At 34.2% G+C, this 17,524-nt stretch overlaps 1 protein-coding gene across 1 annotated transcript in view; it reads right to left on the bottom strand.

Moving 5' to 3' along the window:
- The window catches only part of LOC136027654 (uncharacterized), a 134,035-nt gene that overhangs the window by 18,631 nt on the left and 97,880 nt on the right, over positions 1-17,524 (bottom strand). The window contains exons 7-9 of the mRNA XM_065705083.1: positions 16,704-17,018; positions 10,603-10,789; positions 6,362-6,511 (exon numbers count right to left, since the gene is read on the bottom strand). Of these exons, the coding sequence (XP_065561155.1) occupies positions 6,362-6,511; positions 10,603-10,789; positions 16,704-17,018 (652 nt within the window). The remainder of the gene's footprint in view (positions 1-6,361; positions 6,512-10,602; positions 10,790-16,703; positions 17,019-17,524) is intronic.

Below are 17,524 nucleotides of genomic sequence, written 5' to 3'. Positions count from 1 at the left end.
TACAGAGTCTGCATTAAATTGTATAATCAAAATTGAACTTTATTCCACTTTTATAAATATATTTAATTATATTTATATTTTTGTATGGTTAATTATATTTAATCATATTAACTATCTTTAATTACATTTACATTTTATAATATATAAAACATTTTTAAAAATTTTTGCTCTTTCATCCAATCTGGTAGAGCAATTCAAATAATTTAGAAAATTTTAGGGTGGTTAGCGTTATTACAACGTTTGCCAAGGCGACAGGAAAATTACTGACTATCACCATCACTTGATTTTAAATGTGTCATTTTTATGATTTGTCTAGTGTTGTTCAGTGCTTCGTAATTTTTATTCTTCCAAAATAATTTCGAAATAGTTTTTGGTTTTAGTATTTTGGTGTTATATGTATATATATATATATATATATATATATATATATATATATATATATATATATATATATATATATATATATATATATATATATATATATATATATATATATAATTATATTGTATAAATAATTACAAGAAGAATTGCTAAGTTCAATCTTCTCATGTTTGTTTAGTTGAAGCGACGAAGAAAACTGATAATTTTGTCTTTGATCGAGTTGCCGCCTCCGAAAAAGAATTGACTAGGGAGTAAAATGCTTGGACTTCTGCTAGGCCTTAACCAAACTATATCAAAACTTCAGAGTTCTTTACGGTATAGCCAGATATGGATCAGGAATACGGTGCTTTAGATTTATCATGAAATTACTTTTTCTTAGGGAGGGGGGGGGGCAAACATAACATAACTTTAAAAAACAATATGAACAGGACCGGAGTGTAGGCTTGTTTTTATCCGATAGCAAAGGTCAAAAAGGACAAAGAGCAAGAATATGAGGCATAGCAAGATATGAATATAATTTCTCGCAAATATGAAGATGCTGATTTCACATCACAACCAATAGGAAGACCAAAGTCAATTACAATTACTACATTTCATATTGGGAAGGTGGGTATTATTCTATACATGGTTCAGTTTAAAACTGTCAGCATCGATTGTTTGTCACAAAAGAGAGTGTTTTAAGTTTTAAGAATACAGTGTATTTCGAGACCATCTTGATATGAAGCTTGTTTTCATTTTTTTTAAAGAAAAATTTTTCTTGAGGTGCACTTGTTTTAAAGTTTTGAGCGGTTGGATGTTTTGGGCGGAAGGATGTTACATCCTTTAGATGAAATGTGTCGTTGAAAGCTGTGCTTGATGTTTCCCAAGCAAAATAAATGAAATTTCTGTCAATCATGTTTAACTGCATTTATACAGTAATTTTTGTGAACTTTAAGTTTGTTTATTATTAATTTAGTTTCTGTTTGTTTTAGGTTTTTTCACTCATAGTAATTTCTGTTTTTTTTTTATCAAGGTTTAAATACTAGTGAGACCATATTTCTGTCCGTTTTAGATTTTAGGATTGCTCTTTAATTCTCTACAATTTTTTTGAACATATTGGGAAGGGGGTATTAAAAACAACAGCCTCTTATTTTCATTGAACGCTAGTCCATTTTTCAGAAAAATACCGACTTAAGTTAAACATATCATCAGCGTGTTTCAAAATCGACATATCAACCCTAGATACATAGAATTACCTTATTCAAAGTAAGTATAAACATTAAAACTTAAAATAAACGTTAATTATTCCATATATAGAAGGGCTGTGCCCTCGTCAACTCCTCATTCTTTACGCCAGAGCTATTTAGTTCTTTAAATAAGCTTTTTATTCAAGGGTTTTATATTTTATATATACGCAATTATGTTAGCTAGATATTTTATCTCATAAGTCACACAATCCGTATATATATTTATACTCATATTACAAGGGTGACTCAGACTATTTGACAGACGCATAGGAGCAAGATGCGATTAAATCTAAAATTACAAAGGGGCTGAACCCCCTCCACTCTCTCCTGCCGATACCTTAGAGGAAAACACTTTTTGGTGAACTACACGTGAATGTTCATGTAATTCACATTATAATGCACATTTCCAGGTATGTTAGCAACACTTTCCTCATTTGAAAAGACCAATGCTCTTTTCTAGTAAAGTAAAAGCTTCAAGGGCTCAAAGGCCCTTGTGTTTCAGCAGTTTTTCTTAAAAAAATTTGGACAAAAAGTCAAACTTTAGCACAAAGAGCAGAGATTTAATGAAGGGGAGGCAGTCCCCCTCATATACGAAATAATTTCTGTTTGTTTTAAGTTTTAATACTCCTCCTTATCTTCAGTTGAAAAAACTTGATTTTTCAAAGTTTAATTTCTGACCGTTTTTCTAACCGTTTAATTTCTGACCGCCTAGCCAAAATATGATGTGGGGTACAATCCCCATAAGCCCCTGATTTTTTGCTGTTCAATTACGTATGAAACAAAGAAAAAAGAAGATATGATAAATGAAAAATAAAATCAAACAGGTGAGAAGAAACAAGGATTTGTCAGCCAGTATATACTTCGACAAGGACTTCCACCAAATCGTCCTCAGGGCTCATGAGAAAACAAAGAAACAAACAACAAAATCTAACCTTTTGAAGTGATGTATGCAAGAAGAGAAAAGATACTGGAGCATATTTGAGTATCGACTATACTCAAGTATAGTCGATATACAGTATACTCTTCTTGTAGAGATAACGTTAGATTTTTAAAAAGATTTTTTAGATTTTTAAAACCAAGTCGATAGAAGAGGTTAGATTTTTTTTTTGTTTCTTGTTTTTTTTTTAGCACTGGGGACGACTTGGCGGTCTTAGAATGTAGGTATGGCGGTATAGTGTGGTCTAAGAATGTATTTATTGTTATTACATATATTATATATTACATATATCAATAATTGTATTTGATTAATAGCACCCGACTTCTTCAATTTTTCTGCTTAATAATTAAAACGTTGTATAACGATTAAAGCTTCGGCAAAATTTGAATATGTAATCAAATTTTCGATGAACAATGCTTTTGTTGAAGAAGTCCTGAATAATATTTTCAGAATAGAATTTTGGGTGGTCGGAGAGGGACTGTCATTATGCGTGACTTTTGATCTACACCGCTGAAGCCATCGCGACCAAAAACAAAGTTCGAGGTAGCACATAATCTCCCCCTCTCCAAGAAAAAAACCTGATAAGGTTCGTGATACCCCGCCTCGCCTTTTCCACCTCTGTACGCATGGGCATGTGAATGTATTATTTTATGCTACATAGAAAAATACAGCCGTAATGGGGAGAGGAGGGAATTACCTCCCCCTATATAACAATAATAACAGTGTAGACCAAAAATATTACCGGGAATCAAGAGAAATTAGATATCAGTTTCAACTCCCACCCCTTCTCAAAACTCATTCTTTACTCATCTGAAGGCTTAATGAGAATTAGGATACTTTGACACTAAAATGTACTCTTTGAAGCGTATGTCCCCCCCTTGCTTACAAAAGGACCCACTACCCTTCCTGCATAATAGCTGATTACGAAATACAAACAAAACAGTTGAGTTAAATAAAGCTTTAAAATTGCTGTCTGACACATTTTTATACAACAAGAAGGGAGGTATCACCCCGAAGCACCTTTGTTCAGGCTTAGCCTAAATAAAGGGAGATGAAAAATCCCATGAAAATCATTTAGGTAACTTAAAAGTGGTACTAGAACTTCTAATTTCCGTCCGAATGAGCACTCTCCCAATTTTATTATGATCTCCGTTTCATAGCCCTTAAGCCAGGAAGTAAAATGGGGGTTGGAGGTCATCATGTGCTTTCGCACGCCCTTCCTGTCTACTTTCCTCAGGCTTCTCTAGGTAACCATTTATGACTGGGTCGACTCTGGCTGATCTTACAGGTTCCTTCCACTGACCGCTTGGCCTACTAAACAATCAGCCACCCCAGGGCTCAAATCCCAGCCTTGAGGGACGTAGGATTGCAACTTAAGTGCGCTAACCACTTGGATATGGTAGCTATGAGAGGGACCTTAAATTGCCTTATTCTTGTCGTTTCAGGTACTTAGAATTGAGAGGAGCAAAAAAAGAGGCAAATATCGCTAACACTTGACTTCCTAGCCAAATTGCCCACTTGACCCACCCTTATCTTCCAGAGCCAATCTAGGCTTGCGTTGTGCGGACTGGATGTTAACTGCAATAATTCTTGAAAAATAAATGCTGATTAATTGCCACTTACAGCAAAATTTCAGCTTTAATCCTGTAACATAAAAATTAATTATATCGATTATCCAATCTTTGAAACTGTCTACTTTTTTATTAAGTTGCTAAACATTACAATGTTACAGTCACTTCTGGTTTCGAATCCCTCTTACAAGTGTCCCAATTCTCTTAAGTCAGACAAGTGGATCTTTAGAAAAAGAAAAGAAAAGGTTTCACTAATAGAGCTATGTATTTTTTTTTTACTTTCCTAAAAAATGATAAAACAAGCCAATTCTAATTTAACGTTACAAACCCAACGAAACATTCCACAAAACAACTGGATTTCGGCGGTCCGGCTAATCTTCCTCCCTGCGGAAAACTCCCATAAAGAACCCTCCCTCTGCAGACCCCCCCCACAAATATTTCCCCAAATGTTCCCCCAAAATCTTTCCAAGTATGAAAAATAAAAAGAACGAAGAAACTGAAAACCCATATTCTACCCATATTCCAGAACAAAAGCAGAATATATAAATCTCTCCATCATAAATTTTTTCGGTTCTGACTTTGACTTTCTCTCCATGTCACTGAAACTGAATTAAAATATGTACCTTTTAAAGGTACTTCAGACGGGAAGACCCTCTGATGTACGCCTAGCAGACGTGTTCTCACTCGCAAAGGGTGAATTGGTATCATATAATACACATTTTGGTACCACATCAAGTCCACAGGCGGCAACCAATCGTACTTCTTAATCCCAGTCACTTATCTCTCTTCACATCCATCATAGGGTAACCCTCCTCCAATTGTCCAAGAGAGCGAGAGTTCGAATTCTAGTGTATCAAAGTATTTAGTTTGGGACGTGGTTCAGAGGCGTGACTCTGTAAGCACAGCCAGAGTTGACCCAGTTCGAAATGGGAACCTGGAGAAATCTGCGGAAGGTAAACAGGAAGCGTGTGCGAAAGCACAGGATGGTTGACCCCCAACCCCCTATAGCACTTCCTGGCTGGAGGGCCAAGAAACAGATATCAGCAACGCTGATAGGGACTGCAAAGTCCAATACTGTATTCTTTACCTTTTACCTTTATCTTACCCTGCTACGATAACTAAAACCCACCAAAACACGATAAAAAAATTAGAAGTACTAAGAATATCAAAATAAATGCTATGTCTATGTGGCATTCTGCGCCTACATTTTGGAATACAGCTGGAATATTCCAAACCCTTTTTTCTTCATTCTGTTTATTTGTCATACTTTCTCGTTGGCTGCTCAATTTTGTATGAGGGGAGAACTTTCCGAGGAGGGATTTGCATGGAGGAATATCATATGGGTGGCGTATTTCTGGCAGGTTTAGATGCCCGATGAGTCAGAAAACGCCTGGTCCTGCCGCTAGCAAGTAAGCAAGCAATCCAACACTATCTAATGTTGCTGTGAAATCGCTTTGAAAACTAGCCTTGTTTTTGTTGGTTAAAATTGGGTTCAGATTTCACAGTTTTCAGTCCCTTTCGACACGTCTTAAAAGTTTGTGTTGCCATTGATTTTTTTTTCAATGGCAAACAATATAGGAAAATGGTTGGACCTCCTCCTCCCTCCAAAGGCTCTATGACTAGAAATAAAGGGAGCGTTTAGGCAGTTTTATCAATCGTTTTTTTAACGAAATGACTAAAACTCCATAATTACTCAGGGCGCTTCTCAGAAAATCTTCTCAGATGAGTATTCTTAAAACAACTTCTTGGAAACAAATTAGTCTTGTGGTTGAGACCATCTTATTCCATATTCAGACTTGAAATAAATAATAAAAAAAAACAAGAATCAACCTAGCTAAAATAAAATATAGAAACTGAAAATCAGACATTCTTAACGAAAAAAATCTTTTCCCAGCCACAAAACCTTGGGGGGGGGGTACATGATTAGACATTTGATTTTATTGTTTAGATTTATTGTTGAATTGCTGAAAAAGTCTATCTATCCATTTATCTTCACAAGGTAACGTCGTTTATATCCAATGTAATGACAAAAACTAACTGTATACCAATTTGAGAGGATTAAAGAAAAAAATTGTAACCCTCCTTCAAACAGAAAATTATGTGTTCCCTTCAAAATCATTAGGGCATCAGAAGGGGGGCTTGCATATCACAAAATAATTTTAAACTAACATTCCCTTATTTATTTATAGTTTCCTTTTGATTTCTTGAGTCTTTGCTAAAAAAAAAACAAAATAAAACATTGATACCTCAACACCTCCAACAAAGGCCCTTTCTTTGAAAGTGGGGTTCTGTCATCACAAATTTCATTGAAAACTTCATTGACAGAGGACTTAGTTGTATAGATAGAAAACTTTGACGGGTCTCTGAGAACTAGATGATCATATGGTACTTGTATGCTGAAAAAAGAAGAAGAAAAGGTAATTGATGATGATGATAAAAAATAAACAAAAAAACCAAGGCAAATAATGTGGCAATTTTCATCTACAGTTGGGGAGGAGTTAAGAACATAAACAAATTCAAATTAATCTGTATAATAGGAGAGGGGTTACTGACCTTTGCCTCAACGTTGCTTTTAAAACAATGGTGCAATTCCCACGTTACTCAAAATGTCTGATGCTCAGATGCATTTTGCGTCAATTTTTTAAAACTCAGAACTAATTTTTAGTATTCTCTTTATAGAAGATTGTATTAAGCTAAAACAATATACTGTGAACATGAAAGGAATGATATCTAAAGGATAAAAACTTTGATCAAAAATGATTATTTTTTCCGCTTAAAATTTGACTAGTTTAGTCTAAGATTGGGGGAGGGGGTGGACATAGCTCCGGAATTACCCAAGCCTTTCACAAGAAGCGTGAAAACAGTTATTACCCTCTTTCGCTGTATAGTGTCTGAATTCTGAATGAGGCCAAAATGAATTGACTTATACGAATTTGGCAAAAAGAATGAAGTGAATCCTCCACCTATCTTTGGGAAAACCCTCAACAAAGTTTACATCTCCCTCCGGATATGGCTAAGAATAAATGAGTTAGGAGTTGCAACTTTATACATTAGGAGCAGCATAAATTAAACAAAACTAGGACACAAGTCACGGGAAAAGCGCCCAGGATAGCTGCGTCTCTTTGCAAATGACTGAGGGTAAAAAAAAACAGAAAAAAAACAACTCAGAACTGACCATAGGTTCATTATCGTTAGCAGCAGCTAAAGGTTCGAACACTCATTGACGGGCTAATAGGCCGAAAGACAAGATTTTTGGCTCGAAATCTGATAAGTTAGACAAAAAAATAACGTGCAATGCTGTTTCAATTAAATCTTTACACACAGGATACCAAAATATAATTAAATTTTCCCTTTACCCATGGCTATTGTGTAAAATGTGTTTTAAGCTAAATGTTTAAAACACGAAAAGTCGAAAAAAGAAGGTCATCGAGAACAAACTATAGGTTCAAGGAGAAATCAGATTATTTGCCTAATGGGCCACAAAAAACTGCACCACAAAAATTCTTAGAGGACTGGAATTTGTTTCTTTTTGAAAATCCAAAATACACATTGTTTTGAAAAACGAACTTTAAAAACCTACTCCAACTACATAAAATGGAAACACTGTGTGTTCACATTGACATTCACAATCAAAACTTGTATTATTAGCAAAAACACTTCTTGAACCAGTAAATTAGTTTCCCGCTGAAGGGAAATTTGCTCTCTGTTGTAAGCAAAATTGTTGCGTATACTAAAATCTGAAATAGCTATAAATTAGCCGATATAATAATAAAAATAAAAAAATAATAAATAACATAATAAACAATAATAATACTAATGATAAAATAAAAAAATAAAATAAAAATAATAATAAAATATAGAACTTCAGCATAATAATAAAATAAAAATAATAAAATTTTTAAAAGATTTTTTTTTAATTTTTAAATAATAAAAATATTTCATAATAATAAAAAAAGAACTTTAGCCTGAAGATACAATCCCAACTATAAAAGTAAGAAAGACTATGCCGGCAGTTTTACGTATCTATATATTAGCATTAACATTATATATTAGCATTAACATTATATATTATACATTAATTATATATTAGTATTTATACTAGCATTAACAGCTTAACTAGCCTTTGAAACCTGAATCAACTCTTTCATTTCGATTATCTGGTTTTATACGCAACGAACAAAACAGCCTCAGAGTTTGGAGTTTTGTATTTTTCTCCAAATTTAAACTGAGTTGCAAGCTTAACCTGCTTACAATTCACCAACTTACAAAAAACAAAAGAACGCCAAGCAGCTAAAAACTTAAAAAATAAAATTCACTAAAAATATTGGACAGATCTTGAGATATCAGGCTCTAGACCGGAGTGACACTCCTCCCACCAATCTACAGTTTACATTTATCTCCAAATTTATTTTGTGTGTTAAGCTTCAGTAGCTTAAAATTTCTAGAGCATTGAACGATACAAAAAAAACGAAAAAAAAAAAAAAAAAAAAAAAAAAAAAAAAAAAAAAAAAAAAAAAAAAAAAAAAAAAAAACGGTGAGATTGGGAGAAAAGTATAACTTCACGAAAAAATCGGATAAATCTTGAGATTTCGGACTCTGGACCAATGACACTCATCCCACAAACCTACAGTTTTAGATTTTTCTAAAATTTAGTTTCTCTTTTAAACTTCACCAGGTTAAGATTTATAGGGCATTCAAACAAAGGACCGAAAAAAGGGGGAAATTATGAGAAAAATATATAACTTCACGAAAAAAAAGGACAGATCTCGAAATTTCGGGTCTCTGGACCAACAATATTCCTCCCACAAACCCAGAGTTTCCCATTTTTCTCTAAACTTAGCTTGCGTTTTAAGTTTCCTTAAGCTTATAGTTTTTATGGCATTCAAACAAACAATAAAAAACGTCATAATTGAAAGAAAATATATAATTTCACAAAAAAATCGAATAAATTTTTGGATTTCAGCGCTATAGACCAATCACACATCTCCGATCCACCCTCTACCTATTCTATGAATACAACTAGAAATATTATAGTCATTTTTATCAGTCTCGTAAGTTTCAATAACCAATTGTTATGTACTATTTTTTTTATATATCCAACAACTTATAACATTTTTAAAATCTTCAAGTTTACCTTGGTTTTCAGCTTATCTTATTGATTATAGTTTTTTATTATATTATAGCTCTTATTTTATTTATCATAGTTCAGTCAGTTTGGGTAGTTGAGCGACCCCAAAATGTTCCTGAGTAATTATAGGCGTTGTAAAAGTAGTGGTATTTGTAGTAAATAGCCGCGGTAGTAATAAAATGATAGCAGTAATTAAGGAGTAGTAGGAGGAGGTAGGAATAGCAGTAGGATAACCAATAATGATGGCAGTAGGAGGACGAGTGGTCTAATCATAGCAGTAGTTGTGATAAGAAAAAACAGCAGTAGTTGTGATAAGATAAGAAAAGAACAGTAGTGATAGGATATGCTTGGTGGCCGCAGTAATAAGTATGAGTGATAGTGGTAGTAGTAAGGGCTGTATCGAGGCTGTGAAAAGTCATGAATTAATTCTTTAAATGTTGAAGAAATTTAGGAATTTATCAAAATCAAGCGGAGAGTGGCCAATACTCTGTATTGTCTCTGCAAAAAACATTATGGTGAGCTGTGTATGAAGGTCATCCTGGTAATTGGTTAGTCTGTACCTATCCAGAAAGCTCTAACATATCACTAGACTCTCAGATTCATATTCCTGTAAATATTCTGGGGCAAATACCCCTGATATAAGCTCCAGTAGCTTCTCAGAAACTAATTTAAATAGATTTCTTTAGCCAATTTGCAGTATTTTCCTTGAAGAAGATTTTAATAATTTCCCTGATCAAAATTCTGGGAAAATCCCTTGCAAAAATCCCGCTATATCCTCCCACAAGTTCAGGTAGACCCTTAGCTGAATTCCGGTAGATTCTCGAACCAAATTTCAATATACTCCCCTTCCAAGTTTCGGCAGATTATAATAGCCAGGTTCTAAAAGATCCCATATGCTGAGCTATGGTACATACCATAGGGAGATTTTTTACGATTTCCCCGAGCAGCGAAAATCTAGAGAACATTCTCTGAAAATATCCTAAAAATTCTCTAAACATTAACATGTTCAGCCAAGTCTGACTGACTTGATAGCATTTGATCTAACCGTGAATCTTTTTTTCACATAAATTTTTGGGAGAGGTGGCGTGGGGTATCTCCCTCAAAATGGCCGAAATGGCTCGGAATGGCCCTAAAAGCACGTAGTACCTCTTGAAAAATATACTGCCAGAAATAAGTTATACTTATTCATAAAAATATACTACCAGAAATAAATGCTAGTAAATTTTGATATAAAAACCTCTCTAATATGCGGAGTAGTCTGTAGAGTTAATTCCTAAAACATAAGTTTGTCGCTGACAAGTTATCAAAACAAGAAAAACCGAACTTTAAGTTCATAAACCAACACAAAGATGAACTCACTTTTCCTGCGTACAAAAGATAGAGCTGATGTTGATATTTTTGGCAATGCCCTTGCAAGCAAATTTCGTACTTTCTTGGGCTATAATGAAGTTGCGAACCACTATCCCCTTCTCCTCCATCGATACTAACTTCAGATTGAAACTCTCACATCCAGCAAGAACAGTATCACTTTGATACAAAGTCATCGCTATCACAAAAGAGGAAAAAATGAGACATGCTATAGTAGAAATTAGACTACAAAATACAATAAAAAAGGTAATGGTGTTAAATAATTCATTACAATTTATTAGTGAACATAAGATTAATGAAACGGAACTGAACTGTCAGGATAACGAAACTAAACTATTAGACCAATTCAATCAGTGTACCAATTTGTATAACCAATTTCGATATTTTGCCTTTTCTCTATGCCAAAATAACTGATAACTAAATGTTTGGAAGTATTATCTCCTTTCCCACCATCGAAACTGCTTTACTTAAGGCTTTAGATACTCTCCTACTAATATTACTTAAAGTGTATTGAAATATTCACATCCAGCAAGAACAGCATCAGTTTGCTGCAAACTGATTTTACTTAAAAAACTGATTTTACTTTACTTACTTAAACTGATTTTACTTAAGGCTTTAGATACTCTCCTACTAATATTACTTAAAGTGTATTGAAATATTCACATCCAGCAAGAACAGCATCAGTTTGCTGCAAACTGATTTTACTTAAAAAACTGATTTTACTTTACTTACTTAAACTGATTTTACTTAAGGCTTTAGATACTCTCCTACTAATATTACTTAAAGTGTATTGAAATATTCACATCCAGCAAGAACAGCATCAGTTTGCTGCAAACTGATTTTACTTAAAAAACTGATTTTACTTTACTTACTTAAACTGATTTTACTTAAGGCTTTAGATACTCTCCTACTAATATTACTTAAAGTGTATTGAAATATTCACATCCAGCAAGAACAGCATCAGTTTGCTGCAAACTGATTTTACTTAAAAAACTGATTTTACTTTACTTACTTAAACTGATTTTACTTAAGGCTTTAGATACTCTCCTACTAATATTACTTAAAGTGTATTGAAATATTCACATCCAGCAAGAACAGCATCAGTTTGCTGCAAACTGATTTTACTTAAAAAAACTGATTTTACTTTACTTACTTAAACTGATTTTACTTAAAGCTTTAGATACTCTCCTACTAATATTACTTAAAGTGTATTGAAATATTCACATCCAGCAAGAACAGCATCAGTTTGCTGCAAACTGATTTTACTTAAAAAACTGATTTTACTTTACTTACTTAAACTGATTTTACTTAAAGCTTTAGATACTCTCCTACTAATATTACTTAAAGTGTATTGAAATATTCACATCCAGCAAGAACAGCATCAGTTTGCTGCAAACTGATTTTACTTAAAAAACTGATTTTACTTTACTTACTTAAACTGATTTTACTTAAAGCTTTAGATACTCTCCTACTAATATTACTTAAAGTGTATTGAAATATTCACATCCAGCAAGAACAGCATCAGTTTGCTGCAAACTCACCGCTAAAAAAAAAGAAAAAAAGAAAAAAAAACTAACAGCTTTAGCTATTGCAATTTGTTAATGAATACAAGATTAACGAAATGAAAATTAAGCCTGAATGCTTACTAAGAGTTATTAGTGTGCAGAGAAGCGTGACGACAAGAGCGCAACTGAAAACATGGTTGGGGGTTAAGGAATTATCAGCCTTCCCCATATATAAAAAAACTAAACACACTGAGGCTTGCAAAAAATCAAACAAACAAAAAAAAGAAAGAAAAAAATGAAGACATAACAAAGAACAAGGCCACTTTGGTCAGGGAAAAGAAGTTCAGCAAGGATGTGTGCTAAACTGCGTAGAGGTCCAAAAAAAAACCAAAAAAAAAAACCTCTTAGAAGTCCTTAAAAATATAAACCAAACTTGAACAAAAAAGGTAGAAAGACACAAAAAGTATCTTATAGAACCATAAGCAGAATGATGCCATGGGTTGTGGTTTACACTCATTAGCGTAACCAGAAATCCAAAATTCGATTTCCTGTGGCCTGGCTCTATAATAAGAGTTATGGAATTAATCATACTATATTTTTGGCTAACTGCATTAAAGTGACGTCAAATAGTGCGATGTTACCAGCAATGAAATAGAATTAACACTCAAACTTTCCACTATTTCGAGCTCTAAAAATACTAGCAGGAGTAGAAATATTGTTTCGGTCAAGAATGGCACAGAACCGCAATGTTTTTACCTTAAAATGCACAGACAATGAACAGCATTGTCCAGCATTGTCAGCAATATATATATACTACTACTACTACTACTAATAACTCACTGCAGCACCAAGCCGCCTGAGGCCAACACAGCTACGCACGCTCCGCCTCCAACCTAATCTATTTAAAGCCTCCCTCTTTACACCCTCCCAGGAAGTTCCCATTTCCTTTAAATCCTTATTTATGACATCCTCCCAACCCAGACAAGGACGACCTGCTTTCCGTGTAGCCCCAGACGGTTGGCCAAAAAGGACAATCTTCGGTAATCTGTCATCCTTCATCCGTAGAACGTGGCCTAGCCATCTCAACCTTTCTTTCATTATAGCCCCAGAAAGCGGGATTGAACCACACTTTTCGTACAACCTACTGTTTGAAATACGGTCAGTCCGCCGGGTACCCAGAACAATCCGTAGGCAATTTCTCTGGAAAACATCTAGTAAATTTTCATCTGCTTTTCGGAGTGTCCATGCTTCAGAGCCATATTTGACCACTGTCATCACTGTAGCTTCCAATATTCTAATCTTGGTTTGTAGGCTTATCTTTCTATTCTTCCAAACTTTTTTTAACTGTGAAAAAACACCCTGAGCTTTAGCTATTCTACTTTTAACATCTTCACTGCTCCCACCATCTTTACTAATAATACTACCAAGGTAACTGAAGCTCCCAACCTGATCAATCTTTTCGTTACCTAAGGTCACCTGTTCATCTTCACTTATTCCTAACCTTAGTGACTTAGTCTTCTTAACATTAATTTTCAAGCCTATTTTAGCACCCTGAACTCGTAAAACCTCTAAAAATTCATTCATTTTGCTCACACTTTCATCTAATATGCTTAAATCATCAGCATAATCTAAGTCCAGGAGCGTTCTTCCTCCCCATTTGATTCCATGGTCTCCAATTGCCTTTCCTGTGCTCCTTAAGACGAAGTCCATCAAAATGATCCATATAAAGGGGGATAGAACACAACCCTGCTTAACTATATATATATATATATATATATATATATATATATATATATATATATACAACAAATATAACAAATTTTGCACAACAAATATAAAAATTACCCTTTTATTTTGTGGCTGAGTATTGTTTAGCCCAACTTCACCTTAAGATTGTAATTTGATTTTTCCAGGCCTGGAAAGAGGAGGAGAATCGGGTTGTGGGATTGGGTCCAACTCCCCCCCCCAAATATTATCGCAACTGAAAATCGGTAATGATTCTATGAGTAATAATCAAAAAGATGACAACCCAAGCATTTTTTTGTTTTACGGACATGAGAGGGAGAATAAAAGAATTGTGATGTGTTTTTTTTTGTTCGTCTGGTAATTTACAATAATGGAGATACATCCTTTTGATACCCAACTGACGACACTCAAAATTAATCTCATTATGCATTGATACAAGAAACCGGGAAGACCAGGGTTTATTCCAGAGGGACTTCTGTAATACTTGCGTTGTAAGTAAAGTTACCGGAACTAAGCGCTTAATTTCGGCAAAAATTTGGTAGAACAAGTAAACAACTGCTGGGCAAAAACGTAAGTAAGAATCCGAAACCTTTCCAGTAAAAGATCAGAACAATAAACGCAAAAAAATCCCAAGTGAATTGGAATAAATGAAATCAGCTCACGGATGAACGTCAATATTGAGTTTCAGCTAATTCGTTTTTGGTTCTTTAAAGATGTAAAATCAGACTTAGTTTACTCAGCCCTTAGTTTAGTTTAATAAGACTCTTATTTAAACCCTTTTTAGTTTACCTAACGGACTTTCATTTAGTTATTATTAGACTGTTATTTAGTTTATATATGCCACTTAATTTTATACCAAGAACATCGCACTTCGAGTGGACAAGAAAATGCCCAGAATAAAAAAAAACTGCAATACAAAATACGATATGAGAAATAAATAAATTAAAATATAAAGATAAAAACGCCAAAAAAAATATGTTTTTGGGAAAAATAAAATATTTTTACAAAATGTTATAAATATACAAATTTTACGATATAAAACTATAATAAATAAATAAATACAACACTAATTGTGTTGCGAGAGCAACACTTTGGTTTTGTCCCGTTTTTTTTGTTTTTTTTTTTTTTCCTATGCCGCCGATCTCAGCTTATTCCTGGAAACTGGTAAGGGTCTAACCTGTGCGGTTTTTACGGAAAGTGTGGACCTCAGGCCGGATTGATGAATATGACATTACATTTTGGAAAGCTCCGTAGAACTCTTGCCTGGGGCCAAAAAGGATGGTTTTTGCTTGTCCTCGAGCCAGAGCCTATGGTGTGCGAAGTGAAGTGGAGTTATATAGCCTATGTCAGAGAGGAGTATCTGAAGTTGTGCAGCCAAGCTTTCGTTTCATCAAACCATGTTTCTGCTTTCGAGTGGAAAGCTCCGTTCTAGCAGGCAAGCAGGCAGGCACCAGTTTCAAATTGAAGATGGACTAAAATCTATAAGTGTTAAATATATGCGGTAGTTCCCCGGCCCCACAGCCAATATATCTTCTTTGAGTGATAAATAGAAAAATTTATAGAAACAAAAAAGTGCGATTTTCCCACGGGTCCGAAAGTGCTGCCATCTATTGTTTCTAGCCATTTCTGTTCGTGATTTCAGCTGACTTTACCATTCTTTTTTTTTCTACTTGGGATTGCAATAGAGAAATGGTATCAGATATACCTCTTAAACTTTAAAAGTTCTCTCATTGCTAAAGAAATTAGAGCTTATTCTTTGCTCCTTTCTAAGTGGTGGTGTTAGAAAGTTGGCCTCCGGCAAAAAAGTCAACTTTTGAACTAAGACAGATAGAACTTTTTTTCAATGACAATCGATAGACCTTGATGAGCTGATCAAAGTATATGTCATCCATTTTTTGTTACAAAAATTCCTTCATGACATACACCAGTTTGAAAGTTTCAAGGGGTTGACAACTTCAGTGGTAAGGTACACACTTGAACCAAAAATAGGCCGATACCAATTGTGAGATATGTAGGGGACTTCCAAGCAACAGTCGATTATTAGCTTATAATCATCTTTGGCAATGAGGGGTTTGCAACTTTTGCTGATTGGTGTACCTATTATCTGTTTCTGGTGTAATTGATGGTAAGAACAACTTGGTTCCCGATTGTAAGACATGTAGGGGAGTTGTAAGTAATAATCGGCTGTTAGGCTACAATGACTTCAGCGACAAGGGGTTTGCAACTTTTGCTAGTTGGTGTACCCATTATTTGTTTCCGGTGAACTTGGATGTATATCACGGGAGAGGGACTTGTAAGTAAGAATCGGTTGCTAGAGGAGGTTCATCAGAGGCTAAAAATTTGTGCAAATTGGTGCACATCTATGGTATTTGATCCTGAAAAGTCACGAATAGCTTTATAATACCAACTAGATTATATAAGATAATGTTCCAAGTTTCCATCGGTCACGATGTCTACGATTGAAAAGGATAAAGTTCAACTGGCTGCAAACTCAATTTAGTCCCTTCTTCCGATATTCTTTTGCTGTTGTTTTTTCAACGCTGAAGAACTTGATCATGTGATTACTGATTGTGTTCTGCTTTGAATATGCCGTTTTGAATGCTTTGATAGTTTTGACAACTTCAGAATTTAACCGATAGCGAAGAAACAAAACCAAAGTGTTGCTCTCGCAACACTTTTATCGGCGAAGCCGGACAAAGGTTGCCGCAACACTTCACGTTGCCCAGGCAACGTAGGTCTAGTTATAATTAAAATACGAAAGTTAATATAGAATAAAGGTTAATCAATAAATAATAAAAAATAACATGTACAAACGAATGAAAAAAAATATCATATACGTACCGGAAATAATGCTAGGCAAAACAATCGATCCAAATGTCCGAATCAAAAGATTCATCTGTGAGATTTGAAACATAATTCCAACGAGAAAACTAGACTTGGCAGCATAGAGAATAAAATCGTCATTCACTCCTTCCGTCAATGGCACATCATTCTTTCCACTTTTCTTGACTAATATCATGTGATGTGCCGGGAGTTCATCCTCTTCGTCCCACAGCATACCCACATCAGTACATTCCACCTCTGAATCATCGGTAAAGGACAACCTCTTCAAGTAAATTTTGCCGCATAAAGAAGCAATACTCAACAAGAAAGAACCTACAATAGAGCAAAATTTTAAATTTGTTAAATTTGAAACAACCCACATCTCATAGATAAAACTTTCATCGGAATTGAGACCTACAACTAGGACCAATTTTAGCCTTCGTCACATGGAACCAAACAATGGAACACTTTACCGTTATCAATTCGAGAGTGCCCTGATAAGGTTTAGTCTCTTAAGTTTTTTTTTTTAGTTTTTTTAAAGAACCAAACGTATGGAACTCTTTACCATTATCAATTCTATAGTGTCCTGATAAGGTTTAGTTTTTAAATTTTTTTTTTTGTTTTTCAAAGAACCAAACATATGGAACACTTTACCATTATCAATTCGAGATTGCCCTGATAAGGTTTAGTTTTTTTAATTTTTATTTTTTATTTTTTAACGAGCCAAACATATGGAACTCTTTACCATTATCAATTCGAGAGCGCCCTGATAATTCTTAATTTTTTATTTTTTTATTTTTTTAAAGAACCAAACATATGGAACTCTTTACCATTATCAA

Source organism: Artemia franciscana, chromosome 5 (assembly GCF_032884065.1).
Source record: "Artemia franciscana chromosome 5, ASM3288406v1, whole genome shotgun sequence".
In the NCBI taxonomy this organism is placed as follows: Eukaryota; Metazoa; Arthropoda; class Branchiopoda; order Anostraca; family Artemiidae; genus Artemia; species Artemia franciscana.
Note: the sequence above shows the minus strand (reverse complement) of the source record. Positions and strands in the feature narration are given on the sequence as shown.